Source organism: Sitophilus oryzae, unplaced genomic scaffold (genome assembly GCF_002938485.1).
Source record: "Sitophilus oryzae breed Bouriz unplaced genomic scaffold, Soryzae_2.0 scaffold_1620_pilon_pilon, whole genome shotgun sequence".
NCBI lineage: Eukaryota > Metazoa > Arthropoda > Insecta > Coleoptera > Curculionidae > Sitophilus > Sitophilus oryzae.
The window spans coordinates 1635378-1659884 of NW_022146304.1; the positions used below are offsets into that span (position 1 = coordinate 1635378).

At 31.3% G+C, this 24507-nt stretch overlaps 1 protein-coding gene across 1 annotated transcript; it reads left to right on the forward strand.

Annotated features, from left to right (window-relative positions):
• The first annotated feature begins 9244 nt into the window (after nucleotides 1–9244).
• On the forward strand, nucleotides 9245–10024 carry LOC115880180. Its single transcript, XM_030897317.1, has one exon. It carries the CDS (start codon nucleotides 9245–9247, stop codon nucleotides 10022–10024), a length of 780 nt encoding a protein of 259 aa, XP_030753177.1.
• The last annotated feature ends 14483 nt before the right edge of the window (nucleotides 10025–24507 follow it).

Below are 24507 nucleotides of genomic sequence, written 5' to 3' on the forward strand. Positions count from 1 at the left end.
CAGAAAAAAAATCTCAAAGATATTAGGCAAGCTATATTCCAGGATAACTACAGGTCTTGGAATCGAGATAAAAGGTTGTGTTATATTGCTAATCACTGAAACACAACTACCACAGCTGTTAAAAGAAAACGAACTATAACAGGACACCTATCCAGACGTAGAGTTTAATGAAGATTGGGATACTATTTAAGTTAATTTTTGAGTTCTATTTAATATTAGTTAGTTGAAATAATTTCTAAAATAAATATATGTTTTTACTATATTCTGCTTTTTGTGGCAATAAGAGTATAAGGACTTTTTTAACAGGTTAAAATAGTATAACTTGTATACTGTTACGTTAAAATGACCTCTTATCAAGAAATATTTCTAAAAATTATTATAAAAATACAATAAAATGCTTTTGTTTTGGTTTGGTTTTTAACCGTTTTTAGCTCAATAATAAATTTGTTTAAAAAATAATTTGTGACATTCGAAAAAAAAATAGCATGATCTATTCGGAGTAAAAATGAGTTTTTGCGCCTCGCTTGTAATGTGGTCAAAGGTACAGACGCGCCACAAAAAGTATCAGTTTTACTCCTATTAAAACAATACTATACTATTCTTTTACCAAATCTGCCAGCTCTGAAAATGTTTGCACTTATTTAAGTCTGACCCTATATGTATAGATAAATAACAAATTATGCGATACTCTTTGTGGGCAGTGTATTCAGTTAGGAATAGAACCCTAGATCATATACGTGGATGTATAAACATCACGTATAAGACGATTAGTATTAAAACGATGTCTCCAACATCACGACATGCCATTTTCGAACCTTCTCTATTGCACTTATGAAACGTTCAAGCTTTGTCTTTCTCAAGGACTTTACTTTACGCATGCTCATTGAAAGTTGCACGTGTTTCCAAAATAATCACAATTTTATACGATTTGAAAAGTATAAATTATACATTGTTATGAAAACGAGCTATTCATTGTCATCATATTGTCACAACCTTGTCATAATTTTATTTCCATTGTGTAACGATTCTCTTTTATCGGTCGCTTTTATATAGCAAAGGATACAGGTGTGTTCAGTAAGAAATTAATTTTAAATTTGGGCAATTATAATTCTATTTTTTTTTCGTTCCATTTTTTAAATACTCGTAAAAATGACTAGAAAGTGTTAGTGTGTTCTAATCTAAAGGATCCCGAATTATCGTTTCATAAGCAAGTATATAAATTATTCAGTTGTGCTTTTATTTATATTAAACACTTATATTTTCTGGTATTGTTCAAATATATGCATTTTACAAATTAAATTTTTAAAATTAATATTCAAATTCGGCGAGTGAACGATAGGTCCTCGACAAGGAAGGATAGAAGTACCGCGTGTGCAACAAAGAAGGAATATAACGAATATAATTCGTTGATATGTTTGCGACAGGTTCCATAGTGATTTACTTATCCACGTAAGTATAGGTATATGATCTAGGAATAGAACTTATCCTTATCCTTAATTAGACCAATGAAGTAGATATTAGCAATTTTATATAACTAGAAATAAATATACTTTACTATTTCGCTTAACAAGTATTCATTATTAAGTTATTCATCACCTTTTTTATAAACAAGGCAGAAAAATTAACGGTGCCAGTTCGGATTATTTAATATACAAGTTTAATTGCATATTTTATATTTTGGTATATCTTTTATCGCTTAAAACTTGTTTTGATACGAAAATGTACGGTCGTAAACTTCTCAAACAAAATACAAGATTTATACGGCGCAAAACTTTATTTTTCGCTTCTCAATTACCAAAATAATTCATATTTAAAACAGCCATTGTAGTGCAGTTTTTATTCTCGGTATAATTCGAAATTCTCGTCGTCTTGCAACGTCTGGACCGAGAACACTTTAAAAATAAAAAACAATTACGAAGAAAAGTTCTTAAAGACTATCGCGTGTTGCCTGAATATAAAGTGACTGATTTGTCGGCTTGGCGCGGCTAAAAGTTAAATAGACTCCTGAAACGGCCTTAACGCTAAGTTTAATAAAGGCATACTTCCTGCAGGAAATCTTTTGTGTGCGGAAAAACTGAAAATTTGATCGATCATTATCCTTGCCCATTATATTTTTATGGCCGTCTAGTTTTATTTAAAAAACGTTCCTTTGTCTTATTTCTATTTGATGCAAGTTAATCTAAAAAAATATTTTAAACATATTTTCTGATAAAGCGTAAGTAACTACGTTATTCCTAGTCGTATTCAATTACATTAATGTTTTAACGTCCTAAAATCCGAGCTTTAGTTATAACTCATCATACAGTTTACTAAGAAATAAGGTTGCACTGATTAACTTCCCCCTCCCATATATATCTACATCTTTTAACATTAAAATCATTACCTCCCATATATATCTACAAGACATTAAAATCATTAGGTACTATTTATCTCAGGTACGCGCATCGTTTAAAATATCCACTCTCGTTACGTTAATTTTATTCTAGTTCATAAAAAATTGAACAGTAAGATATTCTTCCGCTGCTGATAGATTTAAATATAGTCTTTGGCAAATGATGGTCTATTTCACAACGAGGCTCTCTGAATCTTTCATCGATACTCCTCCGGATGTTTTATGCGATGCATACCTCAACACGAAACTTTACAAATTGACCCGATCCATTTTCCTTTCCAAAATTTATGATAATGGTTTCACGAAGTTGCTGACCAATAAATCTTTATTGTCTAAGTAATATTCTTCTGTATATTTTATTTGTTGATAATTTTCCATTTTAGTGATTTACAAAAAAATAGTTTTTATATATAAAACGGTTATTAAAAGTTGTCGGCCAGTATTTACCACTGAATTTATTCTTTCGTTTTTCTCAGTGATTAAATTCGAGTTTATCTTGCTGATTTTAAATTCAACATCATTTACTTTTTTTAAACAAACTTCAAGCTGTCGCATGTCGGACGGCTGTGCATAGTGGAACGAGCCTTGTTAACTAATTTGGACATTTGAAAAAATGTGAAAATAAGAATAATGATTTACTATTATTATTTACATAATTTTGAAGTATTTATCTGCATACTTTATTTATTTACTTTTAAAAAATATTCGATACTAATATGTTTTCGGGGCTTCAAAGTTAGGTGTTTTGAAATTGTTGAAAATTGTAAAATTTTTACAATAAGTTTGAGGATAAGTGTATATGTTCTTATTTTTTACAATTAAATTTAAATCCATGTTTAAAGTAGTATTAAGGAGGTTTAATTTGCATTCTTAAACTTCTAAAAAATGGGATATTTGTTATAGCCGTCACAATTTTTGCTTTTGTAAATTGTTATTTAACTTTGCAGTTAGCCATGACTGCGATCTGTCATCGATTGTTTTGTATTTTAAATGTGTGATTCATTCAATAGAAAAAAATACAGATCAGAATATGTCCCTACAATGTTTTATATGGTAGATAATTTTGTTTAAACCAAAATATAAAGCCATTTTTTCATACATCTTAGATCTTCCACACACATATGATGGAGCAAAAAGTGTATGTTTTTATAATATAGAGATAGAGATAGATAAGTGATCTATCTCATTTAATTAAAAAAAAATAACAAAAAATTTATATTCGAATATCGAAATTTTTATTTTATTGGTATTAGAATAAAAAACTGAACTGATCATTGCATATCTGCCAAATAAATAAAAATTGTTTTTTTAACAAAACACCTTGTATATTATGTGTTAATCTTGTATAAAAAACGCTTCTAATTTTAAATCAGCACAACACAGGGTAGTTTTACTCTCTACATACAATCAACCACCAAGTTGCCGCTATTAAAGCTATCAACTTGAAGTTGATAGCTTCGGCAAAACGACTCAAGTGAGAACGGATACACCATTAGAAAAAATGTATTAAATACATTATTAGTGAAACCACTTCTCCAAATGATTTTTTTATTATTGAGCATGCTGAATTGGTACTCAATAAACATTTTTTCAATAACTCTACTCAGTAAAATTAAAAAAACTTCTCTGATTGCGTATTTTATTTTAAGTAATTATTTTTTTTGCTTTTACACTTTTGTTTTGAGTTTTTGTAATTCTGGAGCCCTTGCAGTGGATGATTTTACGTTTAGTTTAGTTTAGTTTTGAACAAATGTTTATGTTTATACATATCTTTTTTACTTATTTTTAATAGTGTTACAAATTACATACATAGCACAAATGACTTCCAGTGATTGAATTCTTGTTTCTGTTGCTTCTGTGAGTTATATGCCACATTTAAGCGAGTTAGTCTCTGTCAAAATTCTTACTTTAGCTATTCTTACTTATTGTTCCTAGACAAAAACAGATTGCGTGGAGACTGCCTATCCAACAATTGACTGTATCTCATATAGTAAAACGAAACAATGATACTAGAGAATAAAAACGACAGTCTGGTCAAGGTCATGAACAACGCCAAGGGATGACCGATATTATAAAATACATTTCTTGCAAAATCGCTCATATTTACTTCTTATTTATTACTTATTAACAGACAAATACGCAATACTTTTGTCTGTCAGTGTATTTTCTCAATTGTTGCAAACTTTTTCGCACACCCTCTATATGGAGTGAAATTTATTATTCATTTAATATATCAGATTGCTCAATCACTGATGTAATAATTAATAGCCTTAGCGGTAGGAAATCTGAATAAATTATAATTTTAATTGGAGAACGGAAATGGATTTGCAGTAGTGTATAACAGTCAATTAGGTCTGTAAAAAACCCTTCCGTATATGAGAAATATAATAAAACGATCAAATAAAATTGAGTATATTTGTAAAAATTTCATTAATAAATAATAGCTTTTAAACTAATTATCGCTATAAGAAATACTCCGTAGGAAAATAATATGTAAAAGCACCAGAATCCTTATAGCTGTGTATTACAGTCAATTTTCCCCTACGAAGGTTTAAAGAAAGTAAAAGATCTACAGATGAATTCAATCAAGAACGCACAGATGGCCCATTACGAGATTTATTTACGAAACGGTAATTTATTTTATATTTATCAGTTTATTTTTTTTAATTATTTTACAAAAAGAAATATTTCTAACCGCCTATGCATCGGCAGGACTTCTTGGCATCTTAGGAATATTCTTTATCTCTTGTGTTGAAGGAGATTGTCTCCATATTCCTGGACGAATTGGGTCTGTGATTTTTTTTTCCTAGAAAATTGTGCAAAATAAATTATTTTATTGGTGAAAAAATAAAAATATAAGTCAATTTTCTGTGGTAGTCATGTATTTAAATATTTGTTACACCGTAAACCAAAGAAACTAAGTTCATATATTTTTTTTTGTAATTGTATATATTCAAATTCTTCCCATCTAATTTTTACATCACTGAAAGAATGTGACTTAATTTGTGCGCCATGAATCAACCAGAAAATTTTCCATCGGACCTAACCAAATTCGACCGCATAATTTCACTGATGAACTCAAGAATATACAGTTCAAAGAAGCCCTCGTAATTTTTTTATTGATCATTGGTCTGATGATAATATGTCTTCGTTTATTGGGAATAAAAATATTTATCTAAGTTTTGATAAGTGTTAGGGTGCGTTTATGTTGGAGGCTGCAATAAACGATAAAAGCAGTGATAGAAGCAACGAAAAGAGCAGTGCAAAATTCACTTCTATAATGTGCCGTTCATAGTGGATCTGTGATAGTAACAACGATGTCTGCTTTGCAAGTAGACGTTGAGACCAAATCAATCCATTGAAAATATATTTGTTTAAAATGAGTGATTCCGAAAAGGAATTATTTTTAGCTTCAACTGCTGTTAAATATTATATTGTTAAAACTGCAGATAAAAAACGTCAATTCTGTGCACACCCTATAAATACTAGAAGGTACAAGTTTGGAGAATTTCACAATTTCAATCTATTATGATGGTTTTATTTGTTTGGTCCCACAAGGCAGGTCTAATAAATATTTCACTTATTAAATTATCGGTATCCATGTCGACCACCCTTGATATAAAAGCAAAGAAAATAGCCAAAACAGTTAGCGCTGCTCTTATCGTTGCTCAACTGCAAAGCGTGTCTCGACGCGTTGCTCCAATATAAACACCTACATCTCTATCGCTGCTCTTATCGTTTATCGCCGCTCCAACATAAACGCCCCCTTACTCGTATCATGTTGAAAATAAAAAAGTTATTCAAACTATTGAAGTTTCATTATCCTGTGAAGAACATGAAGAAGATGATACTCGAATAATATATCATATTTGCCAGATAAATTTTGAAGATCAAGTTGTTGTGCGCTGCTCAGACTCATATTCTAATTAAACTTCTCGGCAACATGGATCACCTGAATGCATCTTTAAAGCTTTGGATACAATAGGGTGTATATGTAGGAAACCATGAACGTCTAATAAACGTCAATGAATTATACCAACTTATTGGTAGTTCCTTATCGAAAGTTCTACCATGTTTTCATGCAATAACAGTGTATGAGAATTTATTTTTCGAAAGTAGACATACAAAATATAAGAGTTTATTTTTTTTTCCTTTTTCTTAAACCTTTAGAATTATATCCATATATATTTTTTTTCTTCCTTTCTTGGGTATGAGTTTTTTTTTATTAATTGAAAATGGAAACTTTTTTTTTATTATGCGACGTTTCGCCTCATCATGGTGGGCTTTCTCAGGCACTTTATTCTTGAAGCCGCAGCCGCCTTGCTACCACCAGTCTATATAGAAGAATGAAACCCTAATGAGGGTGAATATACAGGGTGTTGCAATAATCCATGGACATAGAACAACTACGCATTTTTTGAATCAAAATAAGTTAATTGCACATAATTTACCTTTATACAAGAGTGCTTCATTTGTCCGTCAGAGGGCATCAATCAAAAATAAACCCGAACGTTAATTAATTTAAAATTGATTAATGTTTTAAGCAAATTGATTATTTTTTTTAAATATAATTTGCGATACTAACATAAAATTCCATATTTTCACCAACTAGATTGTTTGAACATAATAGATTTGATGCTCCTCCATAGCTTGATGTGACAAAAAACATTTTTTTGTCATTAGTCAGCTTTGGAAAAATATTTTTTTTTCCAAACTTGACTTGAAACAAAAAATGTATTAAATACTAGAGAGGGGTCATTTTACAAAAAAAATCGATCGTCAGTTCAGTTGGAAAATATTTATACTAAAATTTATGTAGGGGTAGTAGTTCTCATCCTTCCCGTATTTTTTCTTGACTTTTGTGAAAGTCAAATATTAAGGCACTTCACGACACTTATAGACACCTAAAGCCTCATTCAAACTGGAATAACGGTTCTTAAAATATCTGAAAAAATGCGTTTCAACGAAAAAACGGTCAAACGAAACACTTTTGTATAGAGATAAATTGTGTCCAATAAACTTATTCTGATTCCAAAACTACGTAGTCCAGGGAATATTGGAACACCCTGTATACCTGAAGGCAAATATTGTTTTCTGGCACTTTTAATGAAACGAGGCAATTATAAAAAAACTGACAGATTAGCTAAGAAGATAGCCAGTTTATACCAATGTCATTGGTGTAGAAATAGCTATTACAGAAGGAGACACACAAACATCATATATACACTATCATCGGAAATAAAATTTAGTATTATATTTAAAATATCAAATTTGACTAGTCAAGATTGCATAAGATTTAATATCCGGTTCCTTTTTTTTGCGAAAAATAATTTAAAAATATGTTTAATATTAAAAATGGAAAAACGATACTCTATAATTTAATCAGAGTAATGTCAATATGAGAGGAATTTCTTCAGTTAGTTTATGCTACTGCCCTTTGCTTTATACCGCTTGAAATTATCATTCTTGACGTCCTAAAGCACTAATAAAATGAAAAGCAAAAACGGATTATTCAAAACCGCTAAAAGAAATCGAAAAGTGGAACATTAGTCAAAATGCTATAAATATCAAAATATTACCAAGCGGCACGAGCACATTAATTATTAAAATAGATCGCATTAAATAGAGAACACGACGTGGTTCTGATAAAGATTAATATTTCATTCGAAACGTTTCTGCAAAAGTGGGGTTTAAAAAGGCTCCACACGAAGGGCGTGGCCTATTTGGTAATCCGCGCTAAATATTGTCATCAATTTTAACTTTATCCCTTTGCGAGCCAAGAATGTTGAAGTGTAGAACAAAAATGAAAAACGGGCACACTGTAAATCACTGAAGGAATTCAAAACTGGTTTTATTACTTTTTGTTTGGCGGCATGGCGTCAGAATACATGCGTATATAAATTTATGTCGCGCTAAAAGTTACATGACTGTGTTGCACATAAAATATGCACGAATGTATTCAAAATTTCAAAGGAAATCTGACCGCATTTGTTTCGATTTGAAACCGCTTATATATTTGCAACATTTATATTGAAAGCGGTTAAAGCTAAAATGATTTTCTGTTTTATATGTTTTTTTAAGTGAAAATGTTTTGCTTGGTGAACGGTATTATAATTTTTTAATGTATTGCAATGAGTAAAATAAATGAATTGGAATGTAAATGGTAATAGATATTTACGATACAAGTGAGTTAACAGAATCATTAAGATACGCGTGTGAAAGTTGCACAACGAGTGCGTAGCACGAGACCTGATCATATAAATTAATACTGCACCTGAAAGAACTAATGACAAGATATATAAACGGTGAGGCAATACCACTAACTTGGAAAGAAGCGTGGATAACACCAAACCACAAAAAGGGAAAAAGAGATGAATGCTCCAATTATAGATGCATCTCTGTCACAAGTACTATGAGTAGACTATATGGAAAGATACTGCGAAATATAATTGAAAGGGAGTATGCACCGTATAAGGTAGAAGAACAGGCAGGGTTCCGTACGGGACGATCGTGTATGGACCATATAGTCACTCTGGTCCATATAAATGAAAAAAAAAAGTGGCAACCAATAGAGATGTACATCTGCTCTTTGTTGACCTCACAAAAGCGTATGACACCGTTCCGATCCAAAAGCACTGGAAAGTCCTCGAAAAATCCTCTATAAATAACATAGCGATAGAAGCAGTTAAACAACTATATAATGAGGCAACATCAAGAATAAAACTTGGTAAGGCGCTATCTGTAGGTTTTCCTGTAACTAAGGGCCTACGACAAGGTTGCTGCCTATCCCCGATGTTATTTAAGATCTATCTGAATGAAACCCTAGAAAAATGGAGAAGATCGTGCAGAGGAATGGGAATACCACTTAACGACGAAACAACTCTATACAACCTTCATTTTGCAGATGATGAAGTAGTAGTGGCTCAAGATAAGGAAGACCTACAATTTATGACAACAAGACTTTTAAGCGAGTATGAAAAGTGGGGGTTGTCGGTAAATATGTCGAAGACTAAGTACTTATGTATAGGCCAAGCAGCAGAAACATTACATCTGGATGGAAATATAGAGATAGGGTCATGCAATAAATATACCTACCTTGGAACTCAGATAGATTATACCGGGCGAACAGAGAGCGAGATCGAGGAAAGAATACTGAAAGGCAAAAAAGTCAGCGGGTGCCTAAACTCAGTATTATGGTCCAAACACATCTCATATGAGAAAAAACACGCTATTTATAATTCCATCTTTAAAAGTATAGTTTTATATGGATGTGAAACATGGCATCTCACTAGTAGAATGGAACAAAGACTATTAGCACTCGAGATAGACTTCTGGCGAAGATCTGCGGGAATATCAAGAATGGAAAGAATAGCGAATATAGAGATAAGAGAAATTATGCATGTCCAGCAAGCCATAATAAATGAAATAGAGAAAAGACAGCTGGTATGGTATGGGCATGTAGAAAGAATGAGTGAGGACCGAATACCGAAGAAAGTTCTGAAATCCATTTCAGAACTTTCTTCGGTATTCGGTCCTCACTCATCCATCCATCAGGTATCAGCAGGTATCCATACCATCAGAAAGGAGAAAAAAGGGAAGGCCGAAAGCAACATGGATCGGAGGAATACATAAAGCTATGTCGGAGAGAAACCTTCATGCAGGGGATTGGGAGAATAGGAAAGGCTGGCAACTGGGTACCGGAAGGCGTAGGACGCTATGAACCCGGTTTTATATATATATATATATATATATATATATATATATATATATATATATATATATATATATATATATATATATATATATATATATATATATATATATATATATATATATATATATATATTAAAAGATTGTTTACTTAGTTAAAAGTCAAAGCTAGTAAGCTAGTTTTCATAGGCACTTATTGGTTGCTGTTCAAAGCTATTTGGATGCTCCTATTGCAGGCGTTATGACACTTATAACGCTTTATAAGTTTCTGAAATTGTATTTTTCTTAACCTAAAATATTACTTTTTAATAAACTTATGGTCGGTGTCTTTTAAATGTATTTTGAATTAAAACTTTTGCTTTTTGTATGTTTAAGTTAAGCTGTTTAATTTTTAGTTACGTGTAAATACCTTTTGCAAATATATTGACAACAGTAAATTAAGACTTCAACACTGACAGATATAAAAAAGCTCTATTGTCAAGATCAATAAAAATAAAATTTTATCTAGAACAAGATAATTTTATTCCAAGAATCTTTGTCATATTTTCTTTAGGTTGGATTATTTCAGGTTCATGCAATACGCCAAATAATAAGGAGCAGTTAAATAATTCTAATTGTTTTTTTGAATTCCGAATATACCAATCCTGAAGAACAAGTTTCAAAATTCTAGATTATCAAGACAAATTGAGTTGATCCCAAGAAAAGCAGATAGAAAGTAATTTTGACCGAAAATAAAAAGACCTGTGTCGTCTCGAGTGTAAGACGACACAGGTCGTCTTTCGTTTCACAGTAAAAATTCCATTCTTGACGAGATTTAAAAAGCTAATCGATTCTCGGTCAGCGATGATGAGAAGATTTTTTTTTACATTAGAATCAAATCATTATTTAAAAACTGAATAGGTATCATAACTTTATGAAATAATAAATTAGTTTTGGGCATATACAGGGTGCTACAAATTCGGGGTACGAGCGTTATCTCGGTAGCCATAATAGATACGAACATGGGTAAATTGGGGCAAAGTTGCGCTTTGGGATGTTCACCAAGATGCCATTAAAGCAGTTTTAAAAATTTCAAGAATTGCCGAGTTTTATTGGATAAAAACGGATTTTACTGAAAATCAATTTTATTTTTTCCTGTCGTTACTTTTTAGAAAATCAAAAAAATAAATGCACATTCTATACCAGTTTATTAGGGCTATGTGATAGTATTTTTAGATTTTCTGACATAGAAGCCAACTTATTTTTTTTTTAAATACGGACCTGCATTTTTTATTTCAGGTTTTGAAAGAACTCGGTAAAGATTAACGATATCTAACAATTACAAAAGTTGCGTCATGTTAAAAAAAAAGTATGTGCTGGAAAAGTTTGGAAGAAAGTTTTGAGAAAAAACGACTAAACAATGAACACGAGGAAGAACACAAGAACAGAAAGGAAAACGAAAAAGTAAGAAGTAAGTTACTGTCAAAAAAAATCTAAGGATTTAAATGGAAGTTACACAAAAAATAAATCGACGGGAATACAATATGACGAATGTAAAATATTTGTTCACCGGATTGGCATTACAAAGAATCACCAGCAATATATTTGCTGATAATGATGAAACGATGATGATGGAATATTTGTGCCAAATTTGCTATGAGGAAGACGATAATGATAAATGATTACACTTTAGAATAATCTTAACTCACAGTTTACAACAAACTTCTAACTTTAGAAGAACCAGAATAAACTTAGTAGATGAGTTGTCTGAAATGTATAAAATATATGAAAAAGAAAATGTTTAGTTTATGTGATAAATATTTTGAAATAAATGTATTTCCCTCATCTTTCATTTTAACAAAAATCCAGCAACTATACCACACAATACGTGTTCATTAACTGTAATAATGGCCTAGTAACTTGAATAAAATAACATTGTTTGGTATTAAAAAAATTAAATAAAACAAGTCAATTTTTAATCTACTAACTTTACTTATTTGCTACATGACTTTAAATTCTAATTAACCGATGTTGTGAGCAACAACACAGTTTTCTTGCAAATATTATCCGGGTAATAAATTTTATAAAAAAAGTTACATCTGGGTCTTGTATATTAAATCCTTAGATATTTTATTACCGCAGAAATACATCCCAATTTAATTAGGTTCCTTCAGGTTAAAATTTATTGTTTTTAGTATTTTTCGTAAATAAAAATTAAAAATAAAATACGGATTTGCTTAACAGTAGCAAACTTATTGCCTTTAAATTTAATCCTTTACGAAAATATTTTTTAAAAGAAAAATTTGGAGGAAATAAAATATGGGAAAATCTAGAAAGGACATCTGAAAAATTCACAAAAACGTTATAAATTTTATCTATTGAAAATTTTCAATGCAATAAATCTGTTAAGATCTGAAATAAAAATTTCAGCAAATATTATAATTTTTTTCTTTGTTGTTATTTTTAGAAAGTGTACAGCAAATATAATAATTTTATTTTTTCAAAAAAAACCTCTACATTAATCCAACGGTTTGGTTGTCGACGAGAAGAGACATAGTTCCCAAAACGTTAAATATTTTTTGTTCGTTAGGCAAGTTTGTTTTATTAGTAAAATACCGCTGACAATTTGGTCTTCGTTGGATTAACCCAATGGTGTTTACAACAATATTTATTTTGTATTGTAGATATTCTTATATTGCAAGTGGTAAATATCCATAGGACTTTTTTCCGGAAAGATAAATCCGCCACGAAGGTATAGACATTTTTAACAATTTTATTTCTATCCTGAATTACTTTGCTACATATATAAATGTCGTTTAAAATATTGAATTATAAAATATAGTTTGATATGAATGTCAAATTTCAATCAATTTGGTCCCTGGTTCAAGCTTGAACCAGTACACATATTCCTAAACCAACTGGATACCGTCGAGATATCAGAGAACAAACTCCAGAGACAAAGAGACACCTTTCTCCAAATTTAGATTGCCAAGATTCAGATGATTCACAAGCATCAAAAAAGAATCCAGAGAAAATACTGAGATAGACTATAATTCTATACCACAAATTAGACCAATGGTAAACCGGTGGCAGCAATTCCCACGAAGCACTATGGTTTCTAGAAGCTAATTTTTTGGCCAAAATACATATTTTAGACTCACTGTATGTGGACTTTTTTGTAAGTGAAGAACGGCCTCAAATGTTTCTGAGGAACATAAGCAGGATTGGGCTTTACTTGTGCAGGCTGCTTTGTAAATTTAGTTATCCTGCCGATGTGCTTAACCTACTTCGTGTGCCTGACTTTATAAAAAGAATATCTGTGTCTCCATCCTTTTTTATAAAGAAGTTAAATGAAGAAGAATGTGAAGAGAAGCATGGAAAAGAAGAGGAATACGAGGAGGAAGAGAAAGAAGAAGAAGAAATGCAAAAAGAAGAAGAGCAAGAAGATATTTCTAAAGAAGATTGTTTTTTGGACACTACTAATTCGATTATTGATCAACTTTCTTTTTTGGAACAAGATACAGAAGATGCTTTATAGGTAAAAGTTAATCACACGTTGAATGAGAAGATTAAAAATAACTTCATATTATTAGCCTTTTATTATTTTATTAAAAACACAAATTTACAGTCAATATTTTCCATTAAATTTAAGTTGTTTAATTTTGGCCAAAAAAGTAGCTTCTAGAAACCATAGTGCGAAGGTAAATTCTAGACCGAGCTAAAAAGCGTCCATAACCACAGTACAACGGCGTACAAGGAAGATTATGATAAAAATAAAAATACCACTTACATAAAATTTAAAAATATGGATACAAATCAAGATAATGTTGGAGATGATACAGCTTGTCCTGACTTTCTAGAAAAGTTTGAAAATCCAATGTAAATGACCGGATACAATACAAGAATTCTTAAGAATGGTGGTTTTCAGTGGTTATCGAGGTCAAAATGAGTTTGTTTATGATCTTTGTATGTGAAGTCATCTTGTCTCGTAAGATAATATCGAAATAATACATAGGTTCGAATTTTTTGCTAATACTAAAGAAACAACATTGAGTAAAAACATTGTTAAACAATTTTAACCAAACTTTGACCAAAAGTTCTTGTCAATTTGCCCACTCTCCCCTATACTTATTTTTAGATTTTAGACAAGCAAAAACTAACTTAATAAAAAAAAATCTCATTTGACGAAGAATTTTTTGCGGATAATGTATATGTACTTCGTAAGCCTTATTCAGAGGGCTTTGACCAATCGATCAGGCACACCATTAACTTCTTAGTTATCTAGTTTTGATCCTACAATGTTACCCAAGATAACACTAATTGATTTATGTTAGAGAGATTTTGCATCACCTTCGCTCAATCTCCGTGGTTGCATATTACAAGCACGATTTTCAATAGCGTATCTATGTTGTTGTTCGATTAATCATTCGGCGATGCCTCCGATGAAAACGACCGAAAATAAATGGAAATTGAGTGACTTGTCGTTGTTTTAATTGTTCTACAAGTGTTGGAAGTTTTACGCAACGCAATTAATTATTGGAACATGTCGTTTTATGATAGATTTTATCGAAACAAGTTTTTTATTCGACTTGCTTAAAAATACCCTCAGAATTGATGTTACATAGTTTGAATATACCATATACATATTTTATATATTAAAACAAAACAAAAAATATCAATAGTTGGATTGTTTTTTTCATTATGTATGTCGAACGTAGAATAACAGAATTTATATTTGTTAAATATTCAATTTTTAAATAAAATATAAAAATAATATAAAATTTTTGTGAAAATGTTATTCCCAAAAAAATTCAGCATTTTTTATTTTTCAGAAGCATACAATATGAATCGTCAGTATTTAAATGTTTTAATTTGTTATCACCCTCATATTATGATGATTAAATTAAAAATGGAAATGATGAAATCGCTACTTTAATTTGGTTTATTTTTCTAATACCCCAGTCAAAATAAACATTTCAATTAATAATAATTCACATAGAGCTGAAAATTGGTACAGGTCATAAATACACTATTATAAATGATATCTGAAAAATCCCCACCCCTCCCACATCTGCTAAAAAAATTATTCAAAGCCAAAAGTAAAAAATATGTTTTTTTGCTTTTTTCTCCTAAACGGTAAGCGCTATCGCAAAAGTACCTTAAACAAATGTTGTAGATCATTAAATTTTCTACAATAATGGTTCTTACACTTTTTTTACGAACCACCATTCCTGAGATATGGCGATTTCAAAAATTGAAAAACGGTCTACAACATTTGTTTAAGGTACTTTTGCGATAACGCTTACCGTTTAAGAAAAAAAAGCAAAAAAACATATTTTTGAATATTTTTTTTTAGCAGACGTGGGAGGGGTGGGGATTTTTCAGATAATATAGTGTATTTAATACCTGTACCAATTTTCAGCTCTATGCGAATTATTGTTATTTAACCCCCTTTTTTTGTTTATTTTAACTGGGGTATAATAGTTCTATCATTAATGAGAATCGTCATTTAATACAATATGTGTTGCACAGAACATCATCATCATCATCATCAATTTCAGCTTATTCAATTATTTTTAATTATGGTGTAGCCTCCCTCGCATAATCTCTTTTTGGGTTGGGCCCATTTTTAAATATTGTTGGCTATGCGGGCCCAAGTTATCCCTGCTAATTTCCTAATATCATGGTCCCATCTCAGGTTTGGTTTTCTTCTAGGTCTCTTAATTCATCGTGGGTACTATGCTGTGATCCATCTATTTTTTTGTAGTCCATCTGTCCGTTTTTCTTGTCAGGTATCCCGCCCATTACCATTTGAGAGATTTGACTCTGTGGCTGACATCTATTACCTGGGTCGTTTGTCGTATCCACTCTATTCTTTTACGGTCTCTCTTGGTTATTCCCAGCATATTTCGTTCCATTCAGCGTTATATACATATATTACGCTCAATAGTCGAATTCGGACAATGCCCGAGAAAAATACGCAAATCTAGTTTTCAACAAGGAATATTTCCCAAACCCGAAAATTAATTTTATTCGATTATTTTTTATGCTTATAGTGTGATTTGATTGCATTGGTTTCACTCTTTTTTGTTGGATTGGTTTAGTTATTTGGCGAGTTGGTTAACATGGTTATTTGGAAGGTGTTAATTCATTGGTTAGTTGGTTTTTCGGGTTTGGGAAATATTCCTTGCTCAAAACTAGATTTGCGTTTTTTTTTCGGGCATTGCCCGAATTCAACTATTGAGCGTAACATATATAATATTTAAGTATTTTAGTTTTTAGCTAGTGCCGTTATCGAAACTATAAAACACTCAGGTACGAGGTTTGTGTGAAATAACGCTGTTTCGGGTAGTAAAAATTAAGTGAAAAAAAATCGAACTGGGTGTCGCGTATGTTCTGACAATTTCACATGTTGTGACATAAAATTGTCAAAGAGGAGGGCGTAATTACATGGTTGTTGGGTGCAATAACATTCAATAACTCAACTTTCCCAAATATTCAACTCTACCGAATCAACATTTTATAGCATCACAGCTTCTCAAATTGATTTGATCAAAAGCAAAAATGGATTCAAGCAGTTCGACGAAACAAGTGAGTAAACAAAGTGCCCATTACATAATGAAAAAATTAAATAGACATATACTATGAGAGGATAAAATATAATTTCCAATATTAATCTTTTTTAAATCAACTAGTACTTAAATTTTTTATAAATATCTTTTAAAATTATAATTACGACTTTCAAAAAATTTCGTTATAGCCGAAATAGTCCAAATTATGTCCCCACTAAAAAACAGTCCGTAAAACTATGCTCGCTACCATAGTTCTCATCTAAAAAGTTTTATTAGTACTTCCTAACACTTTTAATAATTATATAAACTTTTTTAGTATACTCGCTATTCTCCGATGGTGGCAGCACCGCCGGAGAATGCACCAAGCCTACAGCAACTAGAATTTAAAGTTTGACCAAGTGAAAATATGAGTACAGATTTAAAAGTGTGACAATAGACAAATAAATCATGCAATATCTCAAGAGTTTAATATTAATTTTTGACCGATAACTAACTGATATTGATATACTGGTGATATATAATATATCGCATATCGTCAAGTAAAAACCTTGTAGAGACAAAAAGATATAAATTTGAATTTGAAAAAATATAATTTACTTAATAAAATTAATATTTAAACAGTAATTAGTTCTTCTCTGCTCAACTGTATTACCTTGTTCTATATTGCCGACACACGCAAAGGGCAAATCTAACGTTACAACAAGCTGGTCTACAGGTCTAGAAATCGATATCTACTCTACTAATTTATTTATAATCGCCGAAGTCTTTTCTTAAGAAATATGGCTAATCATTGAAATAAAAAGCAATGCGCTAATAATAATTTCTGATATATTTCTATTAATAAGTACTTTTTAAATATTTACACCTACGAGTATCATACATTTCTAGACATAAGTTGTTTTACTTCTAACAGTGTGACAAATATATTCAAATCTCTCATGCAAAGCACTCTATTTAAAAAATAAAATAATACAATCAAAGCTGCAAGCTCACAGAAAACTTAGATCTTTTTTGATTTAAATCATTTTAATGAGTGAAGTTATTTGTTTTTAAGTCGTTTTTTGAAAGCTGTCTTTTTCAAAATAATTTGTGATTTAAATCTTCAAGACACAACAATAAAAAGACAATTTTTTTTATCTCTATTCCGAGATAAAAAAAATTGTCTTTTTATAAAAGACTTAAATCACTACAAAGATTCAAGTCTTTTTATAAAAGGCTTAAGTCAGATTTTTATATATTTTTATGATACATTTTCAACAGCCATATTTCTTTTTTAAATTGTTAGGCGGCAGTCAAGCAGCAAAATTAAAAAAAAAACAATACTCGATACTACTAGAAATTTAAATGTTAATTTTTCGGAACCGGTCTTGATTATTTGTCTTGTGACAACAGACCCACTCTCAAGTGAATTCCCAATTCCGTTATGCAACCCAAAAGACAAACGAAAAAAATTGATCTCGAAATACACTCTTGAGAAACACCCGGTATATTATGATCTTGGCCCTAGAAAATAATACCAGAGAAACCTAAATAAACACACCGGAAAAATCAAAGGAAATTAATAATAATTAATAAAATGATATTAAAATTAAAAATAAATATTTTGAATAAACAACCTCATATTTCTAGGCCGATCCTTTCTACTTCGATTGAAACGAAGTAGTCACACTTGTTATTTCTAAATTTTGCATATTTGCAGAAGTTTTTGTGCATTTTGTCAGATGTTTAAAAAGACCCTGCATCAATTGTTCGAATTTAACCTGTACTGGCTATGTTTTCATGATAACTGGCCAGAATTCATTCAAATAACTTTGTTTAGTATTAAACACCGTTATGGAGCGTAGACATCTTAACAAAGACGAAATGCTAAAGGCCGTGGGTATGCTCGAAGCTGGAATGCGCCTCTTGCAGATTTTTTTATTGTCTTAAAATGATCATTTAGACCCCAAAAGCACCCCTATAAAATATTTTTTAAATATCGCCGTATTAAGGCCGTAATAAATGATTAAAATTCAAATTGATGAAACGCCCGCTAAAACGTCGCCTTTGACCGATCATGCGATAGTGACGTCACGATGCACTATTTTGTTTTGGCGTTTACGGTTTTCAGCACAGGTAACGTTTTCGGCGAGGTTTTTTAGTGATTTACGAATACAAAATGGTTTATCGATACTGTATCGTACCAGCTTGTAAGAGTACAACAATTTCCACTCCTGGAAAAATATTTATTAACTTGCATATGGAGGAGAAAACGCGAAAAATTTGGCTTAAAGTCATAAGACGCCAGCCTGAAGACATTTCTCCAAAAAGCCATGTTTACCTTTGTGAAGACCATTTTAATGTAAGTATTTATTTAAATTTGAGAGCAGTTATATTACAAATTCATTTTTGAGTTGGTTAAGGAATACAAATGTAAAACAGAAGAAAAATAAATATTGGACTAACCTCACGTTTATTTGTTATGGAGTTTATAGTTTTGTTTTTTTTTCTAGTTGGAGGAAGATATGGAGAACTATAGGGAATGGAAAATGATGGGTGTTCTAAAACGAATGAAAAAAAAATGTAGTTCCTCATATTTTTGCTTGCCAGCAAGATAGAAAGCGGACTAATCCACAACCTGCTCGAATGGCTGCTATAAAGAGGACAAGACAAAGTACCATTCACGATGTTTTAGGTGAAGCCAGTACTTCAAAATCTAATTTACCTCTAAAACAACAAATCTCTGAAGCCTTTGAGGAAACTGCGGATACGCATCGTAGCATCGGAATACAAATAAACATACGAGAGAAGTGTCGAAGCAAAGCTGTACAGTGCAATATTACCTCAGATACAGGTTCTTCTCCTTTTACTTGTCCAACTACCAGTGTTGCTTTATCCCCGATTAAGTTACAAGCGGTAAAAAGACAAGTTTATAGTTCTCCAGAATCAAGTGCATCAGAATTTAAAACAAGTACTTACTCTTCCGATTCTAGTGACTCAAGTGATTGCACTCAAGCGATTGCACTGAATTACACGAAATTATAAACGAAGACTATAAAAAACGTTTAGCTGAGTATACCTTTCTAAAAATAAAAACAAATCTTAGACTATACTTAGGAGTTACAAGTGAAACAAGTGAAACAGTGAAAAATATTAGATTTTAGTGTTTTTATGTTTATTGTTGATGCCATTATTCTCTTTAGTGTTTTAATGTCTATATACAATTATTTTTAACTTAGTACTAGTAACTCATTCATGTTTTTAAGATTGATTTTTTTTCTTTTTTTATTATATTTTTACTGACCTGTGTAAATACTATTGTATGGCAACACTAATAAATGAATTTGAATTTGAAAAATATAATTATAGGAAATATGTTTTTATAAATTGACGTCTCTTTAGTTAATAAGTATGATATATCTTAATTGTATTTTTTTGTCTTTTAAGTGTTGTAATATTTTTTGTGTTAAATTTTCATTGAAAGCTCATGTCTATATTAAGTTTCTTTTACACTATTTCCAGGCCCGTTTGGGCCTTTTTGTGTTTTGTTTGTGTACTTATATTAAAGTGTGTATTTTTGTGTATAATAAAACTAGAATTTAAATAAAAAAAATAACTACCTATGTGAAATCCTTTTGAATATATTATTGAATGTTATATTTGACGTATGTAACCATTGGACTAACATGATTAAGTAAAATAAATAAATAATAAGGGTTTATGTTTTTTTTATCTGTGAGTAGAGCAAGTACACGATAAAGTGAAATATAGCATAAAAATAAGTAAGCAATACCATTAAAAATTGCCATATCTGCCCTCTTTTAGATCTCAATCAACACTTCAAGCAAAAATATTTCTCCTTACAAGTATTCCCTGTCATTATTTTACCAGAGTATAAAAGTTATGTTTTATATATTATGATTTATTTAAATAAGACAAACACTGTTTTATATATTTTTCTTTATTAAATTAAATATATATTTGTTTTCCAAAACTGCAAAGATCTTTGGATTATAAGCAATAAAAAATTTTCACCATACTCTACATTTATCAATTTCACTTCACTATTTTGTTCAAATGTCGGATCGGCAATACAAAACACTCCACTTTTTTTGTTCATCAAGAACATTTGTAGTTGTATTTGTGCCAGATATTTATTCGTTATCACACCATTCACCATATAATTTGAGAGAGTTTTCTCAGATGATGGACACTTTATTTCTATAACGATGTTATAAGCATCAGGTGATGCTCCGAGTATGGGGACAATTGGGGATAACATCAGACCTCCACGTACAAGCTTCGTGTTCAGTTTTTATTCACTATTCTAAGAACGCTATTTTCTAATTCTCTACCCCTTCTCATGGCAGGTGTGTCATATGTCTTTGCAGCTGCAATAATTGTTTCGACTAAGCTTCCTTCCACGGTTCTGCACCTAGATGCTTCAAATATCTTGGAAGCAGTTATTCTACTATATCTCAAATCACACCACAAACTACACTCACTTTGTTCTGTGGTTTTCTTAAAGGCTTCATTGCACAATAACGGTGACATTTTGGAAGATGCATATTTAATAAACGCATCGGCTGTTTGTTCGCTCTCATTTTTAAATGAACATAAAAGCTGGTGAATGCCTAAATTTAAATGTTTGTCTTCTTGAAAATATTGCCGAAGTTGACAAGGGGCTCCACATTCATTGGCTTTTTCAATGAACTTCTCCAAAAACCCACTATTTTCAGAATCTACTGTCTCTTGTTTCGCATCTTTGGCAAAGTATTGTATCGTTACATATTGCAAAGATGTACCGACACCTGACAACTTTGTTTTTAAACAACATCGGTTGGACTGGGTTCCTCACTTCGTCGATGGACCCATATTATGAATGCAATTGCATGTTTGCATCCACCTAAAACAATAAAAGAACCATCACTAATAGGACAAATACACAAGCTACCTACACAAAAAATACTTTATTTCCATGATATGTGGAATATAATAATCTATTATAATATATATTATAATAGATTATTATGTTATCACATAATAATCTATTATAAATTACCTTCTGAAGCTGCACAGTCCTGGCATTCAGCTTTCAAAATCTTTTCGGAGTCTTCATTAACATTCATGATGACAGTGTAGTCTTTAGAGCGGACTCTATGTTCAGGACATATTTTGCATTTTATTGTGCAAATATGATTGTCTCGTTTTAATTCCACATACCCCACTGCAGAATCTCCATAGTAAAAATAGTAAAAAAGTAGAGATAGTAGTAAGAAATAGTAAAAATTAAAATGTAGATAAATCTCTTTTGGAAACACAACCAAACTTTGCTTCCACAGGGTGATTATTGAACGTTTATATATTTATACGGCAAATTAATATATGGAAAAGGAAGAAAAATAAACTGTTTCACTATCAGAAGAAAGAAAAATATATTTTACCAACCTTTTAGCTTTAACGCCACGTTGTTCGGCAGATGTAAACAACTCATTCTGAGAAAAAAACTCGGCCACCATCAACGAGTCCACCAAATGCAGATTATCAGAACTTGCTTTTAAAAAACCTTCAGTCATATTGATAATAATTAAATACAACTTTAGTACCCCACAAAGCTCGAATTAAAATTTAAAAAAGCAGACAACGACCACACGGCGACGATCAACGTAAAATAGCACAGTAAAACATGGCGGCGTTAGGGAAATACTGTATCGTGACGTCACAACCAATAGGGTAGCGTTTTCGTGTGACGTCAAATTTAAAGGTCCCTGGCGAAGTTTATAATCGAAATTATAAAATAATTTGCAATGCTTTTTGAAAATATCATCGTGGAGGTGCTATTAGTGGTATTTATGAAGGTGTTTAAGTAGTTTTCAGGTGAAAATTAAAGTATGTGCAAGGGGCCCATTCGACGTACCTAGAGCATTAAATATAACGCAAAGTGTAATATCGCGATTAAGTGTACACTACTGTGAAAGTGGTGATGTTGCTGAAAGGCACACAGGGCAGACACCCTTGGAGAGCTGAACTCTTAACGAGAGGAAATTGAGAGGTACGATATTTGTGGGCTCAAGATCATGTTCAATGGTGGAATGAACAATATGCCAATCGTCACGGATGAGTGACGCTTTTTAATTCATCCGGATTCGAGAAGGCTTAGGGTATGGAGAGAACCAGGAAATCTTATTCGGTTGGATCATGTTCAGGAAGTGCACCTTTATCAAGGTGGAACAATTATGGTCTGGGAAGGAGTCCAGTTAGGCTGAAAAACCGGTCTCGTTTTTCTTGAAATGTTTCTAACAGGAATAACATACCGTGATTTAATTCTTGAGCCTGTCGTGTTACCATATGCCAATGATTTTGGGAGAAACTTTATTCTCATGCATGCCAATTCACGGCCTCATAAAGCCAGAGTAGTAAATGAGTTTATCAATGCTCATCAATTAAAACGCCCTCTAAACCATTTATTTATTTTAATTTTATTATATCAGAAAAGCAAAAACTAAAATTACTGACGATGGCTGGATACAATTGTAATATCCCTAGACTTTTCCGGTGTCTTTTAAATAAAACCAAAGAAAAATTAAATCGCAGTTTACTATGCATTCACGCGAATTGAATTCAAGTTACTTGATCAATTTGCTTAATTAGTGTAAATGAGCCTGTAAGCGTATCAAAAGATATAATGCACAAAATGTAATACAAATTATAGTGAAGCGTTTTGTATGCCTGTGTATCGTTTCAATTACTTTAAAACAATCTCTATGTTTCTGAACTACAAACAGATGAATATTGACATACTACTCTACATGAGCTATAGTGGTAGTGCTTTTTTTTATCTAGCCTAAGCTAGCAATTTATTATGCCGCTGTGAGATAAATAAAATTCTCCTCAATCCTGAGCGGAAATAAAAGCGACGTGTATTTGCACGTAAAACCCAACTTACTGAAAGCGGAAAAATACTTTCTTAAACGCATTAAAAATGCACATCTGTCTCTCCACGCTAACGTTCAATAAAACACATGCCAATGCGCCATAAAGTTCGCCTTTCCGACGCATTTAAATTTATCAGTCTGCATTACTCGAGAACAACGAAGCTTTTCCATTAAAATAATGGGCCGACGTTCGATGATAAACTCGCCATTTCCACTTTTAAGGTGACGATTCCTTCATAAAATAATAAGATGCTTTTCAAGTCGTGCGCAGTGATGATGTCGTTGTTTTTATTCGTATACATTGTCAAATGTGCAACTTTCACGTTCTCGGAATACAATTACTTAATTGGTGTAATTCGACTATGCAAGTTTCTCGTAGTTCGTTTCTCCTAGTATTTTTATACAGGATCCGGCAATAGTACGTCGGACATCTGTAGCTCCTATAATAAAAAACTTAGAAAAAAGTACATTATTTAAGGAAGTTTGTTTTAGTCATTATTTTCGTTTATTGAAAATAATTTTAGATATTTTTAAAACATTCTTACTTCAAATAAATATTGAAAACTAAAGAAAGATAGAAAGAAATGCAATCTCTAACATTATGAGAATTTTTCAAATTTATTGTATTACAAATTTGTTGAGTTTTCTTATCGATCAGGTTAGGTAGAGTGTACTTTCTTTTTGAACGGTGTAGTTAATTGGCACAACTGTCGTTACTGGGCTGAGGACAACCCCAGGGTTTTTCACGAGGTGCATACACAAAACCCTCAGAAATTGAAAGTGTGGGCTGGTATTTTTAGAAATTCTATTGTGAGTCATTTTTTTCTTCCTGGAAATCTAAAAGGTGATATGTACTTGGATTTACAGAAAAATACCATCGACCCAGCCCTAACTGACATCATCGAGAACAATTCTGGATACATTGAAGCAGTAATTATTT

Bases quoted from the DNA above. Each gene is read 5' to 3' on its own strand.
- LOC115880180 (XM_030897317.1), top strand. From the start codon at position 9,245: ATGGGAATACCACTTAACGACGAAACAACTCTATACAACCTTCATTTT.